This window comes from Quercus suber, unplaced genomic scaffold (genome assembly GCF_002906115.3).
Source record: "Quercus suber isolate HL8 unplaced genomic scaffold, Cork oak 2.0 scaffold_153, whole genome shotgun sequence".
NCBI lineage: Eukaryota > Viridiplantae > Streptophyta > Magnoliopsida > Fagales > Fagaceae > Quercus > Quercus suber.
The window spans coordinates 568206-584316 of record NW_027069614.1 but is presented as its reverse complement, the minus strand read 5'-3'; the positions used below and the strand labels follow the sequence as shown (position 1 = coordinate 584316).

Here is a 16111-nt window from a genome sequence, read left to right as displayed (position 1 = left end):
GTTTTTGGAGGAATTTTCATTGCTTACCACATCAGATGGCTCTTCAAATACTTTGCCTCCCTTTGATTGCAAGATTTTGTGGAATAACTTACGTGATTGACTACTTATTCATATAGTATTCAATTAACTTCATAATCCTCATTATTTTGATTTTTTATTGAATTACTTTCAGTTAGACCAGTCACAAAATGATTTGAGCCAAGCTCATTAGAATAATTATTATAACGGAAAGGGAAGAGAAATTATTTGAGTATGAGTTGTAACAACAAAATTATGGACGTGAATAAATGATTAATTAGTCTAAAAATATACATCATTAACAAGTTATAAGAGTTTTTTTTTTTGAGAATCAACAAGTTATAAGAGTTGAAAGATAGTTAATAACCTATTGGGGTTGGCAGAGTGATTCGGCACTCAATCCCAAAGTAGTTGTCTCGAGTGACAATGAAAGAGCCCAAGTTCAAGCCCAGCACTTCAGAAAATTTTCTGGGTTAGCGATTTCCCTCTCTGCCCATAATTTCGAGCAAAATTATGGTGACAAATGTGAGCTTAACTGTATTGACCAAGTTGGCATGATGAGTTGAGTTGAGTTGACCTGATTACATTTTCCTCAAGATCAGTTAATTGCTGATATTACCTATAACTTATCAATCAAGTATTTTTGCTTTTCTTCTAAAAAAAAAGTATATAAGAAATTTCTTCTTAAAAAATAAGAAGTATATATATGCAATTAATCTAATAAGATCCAATTATTAAGTATATTTAAATTATTTAATTCAAAAACTTTTATTAATCAAAAATCACGAAAAAAACATTAATAATAGTCTATCTTAAGTCTAACAACTAATTGTAATTAAAAAAAAAGTCTAACAACCAATAGCAAATTTGTTTCTCTACCTATAGCAAATGAATTTAAGAAGCACCAGCCAAGTTCCATGCCTCGTACGGCGGGAAGCTCGAAAACTAGAATTTCGTTATCACCCGATTCAACCCCCCTCCGTGCGGTAGACAACTTCTTATCATTTAAGGACGCTTTGGTCATTTAAACAAGGGCAAAATAGTCACAAAACAAATAAGGTTCTCAGTTTCAGTATGTTCGCTCTACTTCTCTCATCAACCATGACAACGGCGTTTATATTCTAATTTTTCCCAGCACCAAACAAACACTCAACCTAACCTAACTTATAAACTTTCTCTTCGTTTTCTCGGAAAATCAAAAACTAAAATCTGGATTATTATTTTCCCGGGAAAATAATTCAATATACGCATTTGCATGCAGGTTAGTCACACTTTCACGTGTTTCTTATGCTTGATTTTACTCTAAAGATGGAACTGTATGTGCTTGAAATTTCGTTCTTTTTTGTGAATTAGGGTTTCGGTTTGAATTCTCTGTGATTGCGTAATGTGCGCGAGTATTGAGTGTTTTCTGGTGTTGTTTGTGTGTGATTTAGGGTTTTGAGCATCTGACAATGTCAATCTGAAACGAAATATTTTCGGAGTTGAAGGCATGGCAAACGAGACTCGACCTAGTCGAAGTGTTAAAGATGATGAGAGTAACAATTCGAAAGTGAGGCAAAGCAGCGGTAAAGAATCGACTACCTCTGCTGGCTCTGCGGCAACGTCTGGGTTAAGAAGGTCTGTTAGAGAAACTTCATCGTCGAAGAGGACGAAGGTTCCGAGCCCTAGTCCTCCGATTATTCGGAAATCTGAGCGGCTTGAGGAGAAGCGTACGCCGATTCAGAGGAAATCTGAGAGGATTGAGAAGAGGGAAACGCTGAGTTCTCTTAGGAGATCTGTTAAGGGTAAGAAGATTACCAAGTCGAGTTCTTCTGGATCAAAGAAATCTGGCAAGAGCTCAAGCTCATCTGTGGCGAAGCCGAAGAAGGAAAAGAAGGAGAAGAGTGTGAAGGAGTTGACAATGGAAACTAAAGAGTTAGGGAAAAGTGTAGAAGAGGATGAATCTGTTGCTGAACCGGTGAAAAAAAAGCGAATGGATGCTCGGGCTTATAGGGCATTGTTCAAAAAACAACCAAAGAGGGTCAATGCTGCAGGTAAAATGAGTTTTCTCTTTTGTCCGTGTTCATTTATGGGGAGTAAGTAAGTAGATTATTGTTAGTACTAGGCATTAGTGGAGTGAAAGCACCAGAAACTTCTGTATTGTTTGCTTGTGTAAAACTGTATTGTTATAATCAAAATGCTGAATAGGTTAACTTGCTCATTTGTATTCTTTTTTGCTTGAGTTGTAGCGCATCATGAGGAGCAGAATAGGCTGGATAAGTTCTCCCAGGGAGGTAGCAGCAATCGTGGGGGTGGTGAATGTAGTAGAAGGCAGGAGGAGGAACCGGCAGAGGAATCTTTGGTGGGATTGGATTCTAGTGTACACAAATTTGCAAAGGGAAAATTAGAAGATAAAAGTGGAGTGGAATTGTCCCACCCAAGCCAGAGGCATATCTCTTCTGCTGAAAGTTGCAGGTCTGATGATGGAGATGGCATGGAAGTTTCTCAGAGTGGTGATTCTCTGTCATTCAATAATGCCATGGCCAAAGCGATGAGTGATGGTCCTGAAAGGGTACAGACAGATTGTTTTGTAAATGAAAATTTACAGACACCTGAGTTGATAGATTCCACACTGAAAGGAGGGTCACTTGACGGTGACTTGGGAAAGTGTCAGGAAGTCCTACCTGTAAATAATAGAAAAAGAAAGTCAGTGGAAATGGGTTCTGATACTTCTGCTATAATTGCAAGAAAAGATACCTGCACCCAATAGCTGATGCCATCTATTCAATGCCACATGCGTGTGAAAGAAATGATCTTGTTGAGACATGTGGCACATGTTTTAAGAGGCAAAGGTGCTTATCTGTTATCATTTTTTCTATGGGTGGCAGTTCGCAAAATTCTTACTGTTAATTATGTCAGTCACTGTGTTTATTTGTATATATGCTTGCTATTACTACATGTAAGATGTGTGGATTTTGAATTCCATTCGTCATTGGCATCACATTCAGCATGAGATATTATTTTGTGAGAATTTTGAAACTTGTGGAAGTTGACTGATGCTCACTGCCTTCTACTTCAGACAACTTGTGGAAGTTGTCTGATACCAAAAATCTTTAATCATTAGTTTCATTGTTAGTGTATGATTGAGCCATTGAGCTTTAGCTTGAAGGGCACCTCCTCCCTTTGTAAGGGCAAGGTGGAGGGTTAGGTCATGGACAGAAGACCCCCTGAGTGTGTGTACCTTACCAATAAAAGAATTGTTAGTGTATAATTGAAACAGAACTGTAAAATTGGCATTTTATGTTGATGCCTATAAATTGTGATATAATTGTGTATGCTTGTTCTGGGATATATTGCTACAGATTTGCTTAAGTCAGGTGGCAAACAAGTGGTTATCCAGGCGATTTTTTATGCCATTCCTTAAATTGTATACATCCCTGTATGTTTTTGCTTTTCATTTATCTTGCATGTTTTGCAGAGTGGATCATGATTCGACAAAGCCAGAGTTCTGCTCTTGCAACAAGTTGAGCCAGGGGTTGTGTGACATTTCCATTAATAAGGTCGGTTTATTTTCATTTACAGAAAAAAGAAGGAAAACTTCTGTTTATTTTTCTTTATTTTCCTGTTCTTTTCACTGTACTTCCAGTTCTTTTTTTCCCAGATTCCCTTGGCCTTCCCCTTATATGGAAGATAGAAATGATTATTATAAACTCTATACATCTTTTTGTTGCCCTGGCTTTGTAGATTAAAACTAAATGTACTCAAATATGAAACTTTTGCTCCTTTTCTGCCTATGCTTTGATATGGGACTTCTTTGTCCTTGCATCTCTTTTCCTGGTGATTAGTATGTGTATCTTTTTTTTTTGGATAGATAACAAAAACTTTTATTAATAAAAAAGCCAACCCAATACATTGGAAATGTACTAAAGGGGCAAGACTCAAGAACCCAGATTACAAAAATAAATTAAACAGGAGGGGAACAACATGAATATGTTGGCAATATAAACTCCATTCAAGGAGGGTAAACAAAAAGCAGACTAAATCTGGAGAATAGACTGTTCACAGCCTTCAAAACATCTAGCATTCTGCTCCCTTGAAATCCACCACATCAAACAGTGTGGTACGATCCTCTAGATAGCTAGATTTTGATACCGACTGAACTTTCCTCACCATGAAGCTAAAACTCAATAACCCTGTGTGGCATAGCCCAATGAATGCCAAACAACTCATAGGCTATAGGGCAGTGAAGAAGAAGAAGATGGTACCGGTTGCCCATACTTCTTACACATATAGCACCAATCAAGAACTGCAATATGCACCAACCACCCCATTCATTCCCGTATTTTGCCTCTATAACCCTCCTCCACAGGGCATCTCTCTCCGTTCCATATCTTCACAACCATTTGTGTTATGATTTGTGCCCCCATAGTACATCCCCAATGTACTCGGTTTGGCACTTTTTCTATTATTAATAATATTCTTACGTTATTTATCAAAAAAAAAAAAATATCTCCACAACCATTTGCTTAACAAAGCTGAATTAGACCTTCTTAAACTCTGAATACCTAGCCCGCCATGCTGCACTGGCTTGCAAAGCTTAGACCATTTCATTGGAGGTGTTTTTGGGTTGTCACCAATACCACTAGAAAGGAAATCTCTCTGTAATATCTCCATACGTTTAGCCACCTTCACTGGAATAGGGAGAAGAAAGAGGAAATAAGTAGGCAAACTGGAGAGAGTACTTTTAATAAGAGTTAGCTTATCCCCCTTAGATACATACAACCTCCCTTAGATAAATAAGTACGTGTATCATTGTCCTTCTTTCAAGATGAGTTGTATATGTCATTTTATTTTAGGGACAGATGCTTCCATCTTATTGTCAAAAAAGCAGCTGATTGAATTGTTTCCCTTGTTTTTGATGAAATGATGGAGGCACTCATCTTTTTTATTGACGTAGGAAAAATTGGTGAATTTTGTCATCTGCTTGTGGTGGTTTAAGGTTTAAGAAGGGTTAGGGTTCAATAATGTATATGGGTTCACTAAAAAAAGGAAAATATTTGATTTCTTGTTGAAACCTTATTGTATCTATAAAAAGAAAAAGAAAAGAGAATATAAGATACTTAGGATCTCCTTGAAAATTGTATACTTGACTAACTACCAAAATTATAGTTTGCCCTTGAATACAAAATTGACCATTACTTGTTAGATGAAAAACCACATTACAAGTTGATTTTTATATTGACAAGTAAGAAAAATATATATTTAGAAAGATACCTCATGCAAAAGGAGCATAAGAAAGGAGCATAAGGCAGACCAAAGATTACAAAAGAGAAACGAAAAAACAAAGAAAAAGCTAATTACAAAGGAGAGAACTAAGGAACAAAGGGAGAGAATCACTAGAGGTGAGTCTCCAAGCCCTAGACCAGTCAAAAAGGGAGCCACTGAAAGAAGCAAGCAATTGGTCATTGGAGCTTTCCATGTCCTCAAAAGTCCGCCAATTTCGCTCCTCCAAATACACCACATTAAACACAATGGAACTAAATTTCAAATGCTAGATGAGTGCTTTCCAAATCAATTCCACCAACCAAAGAGAGTATCTGCAACCGACCTTGGCAAGACCCATGAAACCATGGGGCACATGTGACTAGACCTGTAAAACCATGTGACTTTTACTTCAATTGGACTTCACAGTTCACACAAGGGCCCCATAAAAGAACTCTTGAATGGACAAATTTGCGAAGTTGTAACAAATTGCCATTCATGGCTGTATCACTTGTCTAGTGCTCAGTGATTGGTTACTCTTGGTTCCCTAGAGGTTTAAAAAAGTGAGTTACAGACCTGATATGGTGAATTTATATGCATTTGTCTTCTCTAGTTGTTTTGAAGCCTCTAAGAAATAGAATTGTACAATTGTAAATAAGGATCCTAATTGCTAGATTTGTTGCTGTTTTTATGATACTGCTGTGGTAGTTTTGATTGCTTACAGGGATCAAGCTGGTCTGAACGTGTCTGTGAGGGCATCAATATAAATTTACCTATAAAGCTATTGATACCTAGCACTGAAATTGCTCATCAATGTAGCCGTGGGCCCCCTCCCCAAAACACACACACACACATAAAAAAAAAAAAAAATAGTGGATGATGCTTTCTCTCCTTATCTTTATTTGAGGAAGTATTCTTTTTTTCTTTTCACCATAATTAAAAGTCCTAGTTTTCCTCTTTGATCTACTTATTTCAGATCTTGCTGACCTAGCACTGAAATTGCTCATCAATGTAGCCGTGGCCCCTCCCCCAAAACACACACACACACATAAAAATTCTTTTTTTCTTTTCACCATAATTAAAAGTCCTAGTTTTCCTCTTTGATCTACTTATTTCAGATCTTGCTGAATTATTTTTACTTATCAAATAGGTGGGATATGTTGTCACAATTTACTTATGAATTTACTGGATGATTTTTTTACATGTTCCCCAGATGAGTCATTGATTACCTAGCACTGAAATTGCTCATCAATGTAGCCGTGGGCCCCTCCCCCCCAAAACACACACACACACATAAAAAAAAAAAAAAAAAATAGTGGATGATGCTTTATCTCCTTATTTTTTTTTTGAGGAAGTATTCTTTTTTTCTTTTCACCATAATTAAAAGTCCTAGTTTTCCTCTTTGATCTACTTATTTCAGATCTTGCTGAATTATTTTTACTTATCAAATAGGTGGGATATGTTGTCACAATTTACTTATGAATTTACTGGATGATTTTTTTACATGTTCCCCAGATGAGTCATTGATTACCTAGCACTGAAATTGCTCATCAATGTAGCCGTGGGCCCCCTCCCCCCCAAAACACACACACACACATAAAAAAAAAAAAATAGTGGATGATGCTTTATCTCCTTATTTTTTTTTTGAGGAAGTATTCTTTTTTTCTTTTCACCATAATTAAAAGTCCTAGTTTTCCTCTTTGATCTACTTATTTCAGATCTTGCTGAATTATTTTTACTTATCAAATAGGTGGGATATGTTGTCACAATTTACTTATGAATTTACTGGATGATTTTTTTACATGTCCCCCAGATGAGTCATTGATCTTGTTATGAATATCATTTTTCTAAATGTATTGCATTAGGATAGAGGGAAACCTGGAGACAATGTTACAGTTGGTTATTCTGGAAAGCGCAACGATTATTTGCAGCAAAAGGAATCTTCTGTAGATCTTCAAAGAGAAAGTGACCAAAATATATGCCTTTCTTGCAAGCTTGGCGGGAAGCTATTGTGGGTAACCTTTTTCAATTGGTTTATATATCATTATGATTGGAATCTATGCCTGTTGTTTTTCAATTTCCACGCCTGATGCCTCTGCCAATTTAATAGATGTTTTCTTGTTAATGTAGCTATGTACACACTTACGCAAATGCGATGTACATACTTTTTGTTGTAATCTTATCTTTTAAGTTAATTTTCAGGTGCTGTGAAGGAAGAGGCTGCAGAAGAAGTTACCATCTTTCTTGTCTAGATCCTCCTTTGGAAGATGTTCCCCTTGGAGTTTGGCACTGTCCTGCGTGTGTGAGGAAGAAGATAGAAGCAGGTGTACATTCAGTATCAGAGGGTGTGGAGTCAATCTGGGATGAAAGGGAAGTGGAGGTGTATGTTGATGGTATGGGCAAAATACTAGATAACTTAGGCTTTCTTGTTAATAGTTTGCTTAATCTTTAACATATGCTCCAAAATTTTGTTAATTGATTTTGAATCATTTTCTTAAAGTTCTAGTCATGCTCTGCATTCATACTGCTGTGGGTGGTCATGATGGTTTCTGATAATGCTGATTGGCCTTATGGTACTTGGTTTTAGGTTTGCAAAAGCAGAAGCAGTTTTTTGTTAAATACAAAGGTCTGGCTCATGTTCATAATCGTTGGGTGCCAGAAAGTCAACTCATTCTTGAATGTCCATCTCTTGTTACGAAATTCAACCGAAAACACCAGGTTTCTTATATCTTTAGATGCAATATTGGTCTTGTTTAATCATTAAAGTTGTTGTTATTGTTTATTTATTTATTTATATTTATTATTTTTTTAAAATTTTATTATATTTTTTATTATTAATTTTTTTATAAATAAAATTAATTAATTAATACTTTAAAGCTCTTGGGCTTCATCCTTCCATCCTCCCCTTCTTAAATTTAAAATGTAAAAATGAGAAAATGAGAAAAAGAGGAAAAAAAAAAAAAAAAAGAAAGAAAAGAAAACCTTTGGGCCATGTGGGTGAATTTGGTAAGGAGGTAGGATGGAGGATGATTTCTAAGTACTTGAGCTACCTTAGGAGTTAGAATACTACTTTTCGGATGGGCTTGGGAGTTCACTTGTTGGCTTTATTCTCTCTTCTATCCTCAAAATAACTTAGCAAAACATACCCCAAAAAAGAAAAAAAGAAAGTAAACTTTGTTATGAATAGGAAAAGGGTTTGGAAATTCTTGATTCCAACTCTCTTGCTATTCATTTCTTATATAGTTAAGGGTGGTTGCAATAAGAAAATGAATATTCTTGAATGGGACAGCTGGTAGGGACGCATCACCACTAGAAACTTAATTACCCTTTCTAGAAGAGTACCACCTATACAACACAAGAGTACAACCCATAAAATCATCTTTCTGTTTCTCTAACAAACTTAGGCATTCTGGATGAACCTTGCGTTATGAAGGAGGAAGGATGAGTGATAGTATATAGCTGCTTAAACTACCTTAGGAGTTAGGATACTGTTTTTGGGGTATGCTTGGAAGTTTGCTGATGGGCTTTATCCTCTCACTCTCGAATTAACTTTAAAAAGTAAAATGAAAGAATTAAAGAAAGAAAAAGAGAATCAAATTTTCTGGCCACATAGGTGAATAATTGGTTGGTGGGGGAGGGTGCTTACTAGTGGTAATTTGAGACGAGGAGGCTATACTATGGCAAATTGTTGTTGCATGTGCCGATGTAGTGGGGAGACAGTAGATCACCTTTGATCCATTGCGGGGAGGCCTATCAGCCGTGGAGTTTTATTTTTAGATCTTTTGGAATCTCTTTGGTTTTGCCAGAGAGAGTGATAGACCTCTTGTTTGGGGGAATAAATTAGTTAGGAAAGCATTTGTCGAGCTATTTGGATTTGGCGCTACCATGTTTGATGTGGTGCATTTGGAGGGAGCACAACAATCTTATGTTTGAGGATGTGGAGAGCTCAAAGGACCTACTCCTAGTCTCTATTGTTGGCAATCTATTTGATTGGTCTTGAGCTTGAGGACTTACATCTAGTGATTTCCTTCCTAGTGTTTTCCAAATTAATTCCACTAACCAAACAAAAGATCTTTCACGCTCCTTTGGTAAGATCCAGGAGATACCAAAAGATCTAAATACAAAATACCACAATTGATAAGCTTCCGTGCAATGAATCAAAAGATGATCCAACCCCTCCCCACTACACTAACAAATGCAACACCGTTCCATTATAGTATATCCTCTCCTTGTAAGATTGTCACAAGTAAGAATCTTCCCCCATGACGCTGTGCAAACAAAAAGAGAAACTTTGTGGAGCCTTCACTCCCCAAATGCACTTCAAGGGAAGGTGAAGAGGGAGGACCCCCTCAAAATATCACAAAAAGAACGAATGTCAAACTCCTGATTCTTCCTCAACCTCCAAAGCTCCAGTGCGTCCGATATCTACCTGTAGTCCGGGGGAAATGATAACTCAATAGATGAAGAAAATCGGCCACCAAATTTACCTCTCAATCATTAAGGCTGCGTTTGAATCGGTGGTAAATGATTTCCGGAAATCATTTACCACCTGACCCCAGTGTTTGGTAGAGAGGAAAATTTTAATTTCCGGAAAATTACTTTCAGTTTGACCATTTTTACGCCTTTGACCCGGAAATGATTTTACGTTCTCATTTTACCTTCAAATCATTTCCGGAAATCGCTTATCACGCACAAAAGAGAGAAACAGCCGAGAGATCACGCACAAAAGAGAGAAACAACCGAGAGAGCCAGAGAAGTTGAGAGAGAACGATCGAACCCAAGCAACGAGCAACCCATCGACTCCAAGCAACGAGCTCCAGATCGACACCAGATCGACACCAGATCGCCTCCGAGCTCGATCGAACCCATCACCTTCACCTCGCCTTCACCCAGACCCACGACGAACCCAGACCCACGAGCAACCCATCGCCTTCACCCAGACCCAGACGACCCACGAGCACGACGACCCACGACCACGAGCACGACGACCCACGAGCACGACGAACCCAGACCCACGAGCACGACGACCCACGAGCACGACGAACCCAGACCCACGAGCAACCCATCACCTTCATCCAGACCCAGACGACCCACGAGCACGACGAACCCAGACCCACGAGCAACCCATCGCCGATCCACGAACCAGACCCATCGCCGTTTGTTTTTTTTTTTGATGAACTGGTTGTTGTTGTTGTTGTGTTGTTGTTGCCGCCGCCGCCGGAATCAATTTGTTGCTGCTGCTGTTGTTGTTTTTGTTGCCGGAAAATAGTATTTTCCTAATTGAACCAAACACAAGAAAATATTTTCCACACCAATTTTCATAAAACACCCAAACACTTAAAAATATTTTTCTTTTCCAGAAAATAGCATTTCCGGAAAATACATATTTTCCGGAAAATATTTTACGGGAACCAAACGGACCCTAAAGTGCCAAGAGAATTGTATATCCCACATATGTATCTATTGCGGTTTGGAATGTTGTGTTAGAAATATTAGAGAAGTAGTTGCTTATAAAAAAAAAGATTAGAGATGGAGTTGGTTGGGTGAAAGAGATTGTATTTGTCTTAAGGAGGCCACTTTATGCTTCTCAGATGTACTTTAGCTAGTTTACCTACTTATTTCTCACCTCTATGGAGTATTTCATTATACTTGTCTAATAGGGAAATGGTTATGGAGATTTGGCCAAGAAGGATCTAGTCTTTGGCGGAGGTTATTGCCACCAAATATGGCGAGGGCCAAGGGGGTGGATTACTAAAGATTGTAGAAGGGCTCACGGGTGTGGCCTTTGGCGTGGTATTAATACCGGTTGGGAGAGGTTCTCCAAACACTTGGCTTTTGTGGTGGGCGATGGTTCTCGCATTTGTTTTTGGCATGATAGGTAGGTTGGGGATATCTCTCTTAAAATGCTCTATCCTCAGTTATATGCGTGTTCTAGAGACAAGGAAGCCTGTATTTCTGACTTGTTGGATCATCATGAGGATGGGAGAAGTAGATATTGGAATGTGAGTTTTTATAGAAATTTTCATGAGAGGGAATTTGAGGCTGCCTTCTCTTTCCTAGAACTCATTCAGGCTCGGATCCCTAGAGGTATTGGGTGTGATAGACCCCATTGGTGCCTTAGGCTGCGTTTGTTTTGACTGAAAACGATTTCAGGAAATCCTTTTACATGAAACCGTGTGTTTGGTTGTGCATGGAAAATAGAGTTTTTTGGAAAATCATTTCATTTGACCGTAAAAAGAAGCCTTTGACCTGGAAATTATTTTACATTTCTATTTTCACTTCAAACCATTTTCGGACCGAGCTTCAGACGCGCAAAGAGAGAGAGAGAGAGAGGCGGTGAGCCTCCACAGACCGTTTCTCTAGACCGATGACCCCCATTCCGCCGACCCACACTCCACCTGTCTCGTCGATCGCAGCACCGCGCCGATTGCACTAGATCGTACCGCTCTTGTCGATTGCAGCACCGCGCTGATCAAGCAAAGATCGAACCCAGTCACCTCAGACGCCTTCGCCTTTGCCTTCAAACCCACACGCCTTCGCCTCAAGCAAAGATCGCAGCACCGCGCTGACCCACATTCCTTCGCCTTCGAACCCAGTCGCCTCTCTCTCTTCCGTCTTCCCTCAATTTGACCGGATTTGATGATTTTTTTTCTTTGGTTTTGTTTCTTTTGTGTTTGTGGACTGAGAAATGATATTATATATTTGTTTGGAAGTTGAGAAAATGTGAGAAAATGTGAGCAACAAGTAGAAAATGTGTTTTCTATAGTATTTTCAAGAATACAACCAAACATCAGAAAATATTTTTCAAAGCATTTTTTGAAATGCAACCAAACACTTGAAAATATTTTCATTTCCCGAAAATATTTTCACTTGAAAATATTTTACACCCGGAAAATATTTTACATTGAAACAAACGCAGCCTTAATGGGAATGGTAAGTTTGATACTCGTTCTTTCTATCATAAGATTAGGGGTACATCTCCTTCTTGCTTCCCATGAAAGGGGATTTGGAAAGTCAAGGTGCCTAAGAGGGTGGCATTCTTCTTGTGGACCACAACCCATAGTCGGATTCTTACCTTGGATAATTTGATGCTTCGGGACCTCCTTTTGGCGAATAGGTGCTGTATGTGCTACTGTCTGCGGAATCTGTGGACCATCTTCTCATTCATTGTCTTGTAGCTTATTCTTTGTGGGTGCAAATGTTACAAGCTTTTGGGATTCAATGGGTCATGCCAGGTTCTGTGGAGAGTTTGGTGTCTTGTTGGAGTAATTGGTTGGGGAAATTTGCTTCAGACATATGGAATATGGTTCCTGGTTGTTTGATGTGGGTTGTTTGGTTGGAAAGAAACCGAGCTCTTTTGAGAATCTGGAGAGAACGTTTGTTCAGTTACAAGCACTCTGTCAAAATAATCTTTTTGAATGGGCTAAGTGTTGGGGTTCTTCAAACTGTTCTTCTACTTTGGAGTTCTTTTCTACCCTTAGAAGTGCCCCTTAAGTTAACTTGTTTTTTGGTTGCTTTGGTTCGCTGTTTTTTGTGTTCACCATCATGAACACCTGTAATGGTTATTTTGCGTTTTTTTCATGATGAATATAAGTCTCATTACTTATCAAAAAAAAAAAAAAGGATTGAGAGGGATCCAATGCAACTTCTTGTGGGTTGGGGAGGATGGTTAGGCAGTATTTCATTTACTATGCTGGGATAATGTGTGCTCTCTTATTGAATATGGGGTTTAGGGGTTTGATGAGTTACCACCTTTAATCAAGTCTTGCTGGGTAAGTGGTTATAGAGATATGGAGTTGAGAGCAACTTTGGCGTGGTGTCATTAACCCAAAATATTTTCTGCTTTTGCATCTTTTAGGCTGGGGAATAGAAAAAGAATTAGGTTTTGGCATGATGTCTGGTGCAGAGATTTGTCTTTGAAGGCCTTGCACCCTTAGTTATATTCTATTGTGGTGGATAAGGATGCTTCAATGCATTTGTTCATTATGTTTGGAGAGGTTGATAGTAGCTGGTATTGAAATATTTATTCATTAGGAACTTTTTTGATTGGAACATTCAAGGGGTGAATGGCTTGATATATATATATATGTATATATATATATTTTGATAAGTAATAAGTTTTATTGATATCAAAAAAGGAATACCCTAGTACACAGGGAATGTACAAGGGGTCAACAAATTAAGTACAAAAATTACAAGAATCAAGGAAATTAATAAAAGAAGGGAATGATTGGTTTTGCATGGCAACCAACCAATCCAATAAAGTTCTAAAGAAAAGTAACTTGAGGTCTAGTATGGATCTCTCATTATCCTCAAAGCACCTACTATTTCTCTCATTCCAAAGACACCACATTAAGCAATGGGGAACAATTAACCAAATATAACCATTTCGATGATGACCAAACTTGCCTTGCCAACACGCTAGGAGACCCAAAACAGATTGCGGCATAACCTAGCTTACTCCAAATAAACCCAAAACTATAGACCACAAATCCATAACAACCAGACAATGAAGAAAGCAACTAATTTACCATTACATTTGCCATTACATTTGTAGAAAGGAATGAGGATTGTGTTGTTTGGAACCTAGATGGGAAAGGCCAGTTTAGTGTTAGATCTTGTTATGCATGTTTGAGACATGCACCCACATCTACAATCCCTTGTGAAGGTGTCTAGGTTGGTAAGGTTCCACATAAGGTAGCTTTCTTCGTATCAACAGCAACAGAATTCCCATATTGACCATGGACAACCTTATTAAACGAAAGCTAATGGTTGTTATTAGATATATAATTTTTGAAGTCTTTGCTAGTTGGGACATTGTTTGGGTAGTCTTGTATTTGGGTTTTACGCAGTGTATTTCCGTATTTGATTTCCTGCAATTTGTTTCTGTTTCTCTTTGATTTGTTTGTATTTTTTCAAGTACAGTTTGTTCATCATCGTGAACATGATGTACTTTTTTTATTAATGAATATATCTATTACCTATCAAAAAAAAAAAAAAAAAAAAAAGCAAAGAAAAAGAAACAGTTGAGCACTTGTTACTGCACTGTCCTACAGTTAGATAACTTTGGTCTTTTGCACTTACGACCTTTGGAGTCATTTGGGTGATGCCAAGCCAAGTGATATATTTGTTGACCCTTTGGAGAGGGTGTTTGGGCTTCACTGAAATAATCTTGTGTGGCAAGCTAATCAGCATTGCATTGTGTGCACTATATGTAGGGAGAGAAACCCCCGGACGTTTGAGAATGGAGAGCAATTTATGCAAGAGATTAGGGCTAGTTTTTAAGATCTTTGCATATAGTACTTCGGTTGGGCTCATTGGGGGAATGCCATGTATTTCCATTGTTGATTTTTTGGACCACATTAGTGTTCGTATGTAATTCTTTAAGGGCGCTTGAATTTGAGTATTCATTCCTTCTAATAAACTATTCAATTTACATATTAAAAAAAATAATGAGTGTATTTTTATTTTTGACAGGTAATGGAAATTTTATAGATATCAAAAAAATATTCACCAAAGTATACATGGAGTATAAAATGGGGACTATCAATCAATCATGCAAATTACATGAATCTATCAAATCAATAATAGACCAAAAAGACTAACTATGCAAAACTAACATTCAATCTATCAAAGTTCTAAGGAAAAATAATTTGAGATCAAGCGTAGTTTTCTCTGTATCTTCGAAGCTCCGGTTGTTCATCTCCCTCCACAGACACCACATCATGTAGTGTGGGGCAGTCATCCACAATTGACCATTTCAGTGATGCTACCTGTCATAGGGAGAAGTTAGTCATTTGGTGCAACCATGGTTTCTGAGACCAAACTTTTATTATATAGAATATGATATGATTTCTTGAAATTTTTTATGATAGAATTTTAGTTGGAGTATAATTTTAAACGTTTGAAACTTAGTTTATAGATTTTTACTTGGAATAAACTATTATAATGTTAAATTATATATTAAATTTCTTAAAATTTTGGTAATAGAAATTTAGTTGGAGCAGAATTTAAAATTTCTTGGAACTTATGTAAATGAGTTTTAGTCGGAACAAATATCCTAACAATTAAATCATCACTTGCTCTTTTGGTAATAGAGCTTCATTTGTACTGAATTATCTTAATAAATAATGAGAGTGTAACCACTTATCATAGAGAGAAGATAGCCACATGGAACAGCCACGACTTTGAAGACCCAAATTTTATTATATAGTATATGATTTTTGTTTTGTCTTTTTCACTCTCTTAACACAAAAAACACAAAATCTGATATTGATAAGTGGGAACAAATTGGATAATTGATTCCATCATATGTGTTTCTTTTTCAGGTTGTGAAGTGGAAGCAAGTATGGACATTGCCACATCGTTTGCTGCAAAAAAGATTGTTATTGTCTCCCAGAGAGTGTGATAAATATCATAAGGGGCCTGCTGGTGATAATCTAGGTTGCCATTACGAATGGCTTGTGAAATGGCGCAGCCTAGACTATGAGCATGCTACATGGGAATTGGAGAATGCTTCATTTTTATGTTCACCTGAAGGGCTGGGCCTTATTAGAGATTATGAAAATCGTCGCAGAACAGCAAGGTCAACTTCTAGAGTAGATAAGGTGCCCCAGAAACAAGACTACATTTAAATTATCTTATTTTTTGTTGATGCTTTATCTTCATGAAATTTCTTAAACATTTATATTTATAGGTGCCTATCTTTGAATATGTATGCATTAAAGTTGTTCTTTGGCTACTGTTTTTATTCATGAATATATGACCCAAGGACCTACTCTGTCCTAAGTCTTTTTTTTCTTAAATTATTAGTAGCAAAATATATCCTAACCACCTAATTATAAAAAAATAA

General features: G+C 37.4%; 1 protein-coding gene across 1 annotated transcript; it reads left to right on the top strand.

The window, feature by feature from the left end:
• Window positions 1–1085: 1085 nt before the first annotated feature.
• Window positions 1086–15866, top strand: LOC136069123 (uncharacterized; the record flags this gene model as incomplete). Its single annotated transcript, XM_065777316.1, is given in 8 exon segments — window positions 1086–1279; window positions 1452–2051; window positions 2247–2849; window positions 3476–3557; window positions 7125–7270; window positions 7462–7652; window positions 7847–7977; window positions 15588–15866. Coding segments are annotated over 6 exon segments (894 nt in total), but the record flags the coding sequence as incomplete, so codon positions are not given.
• Between the last annotated feature and the right edge of the window lie 245 nt (window positions 15867–16111).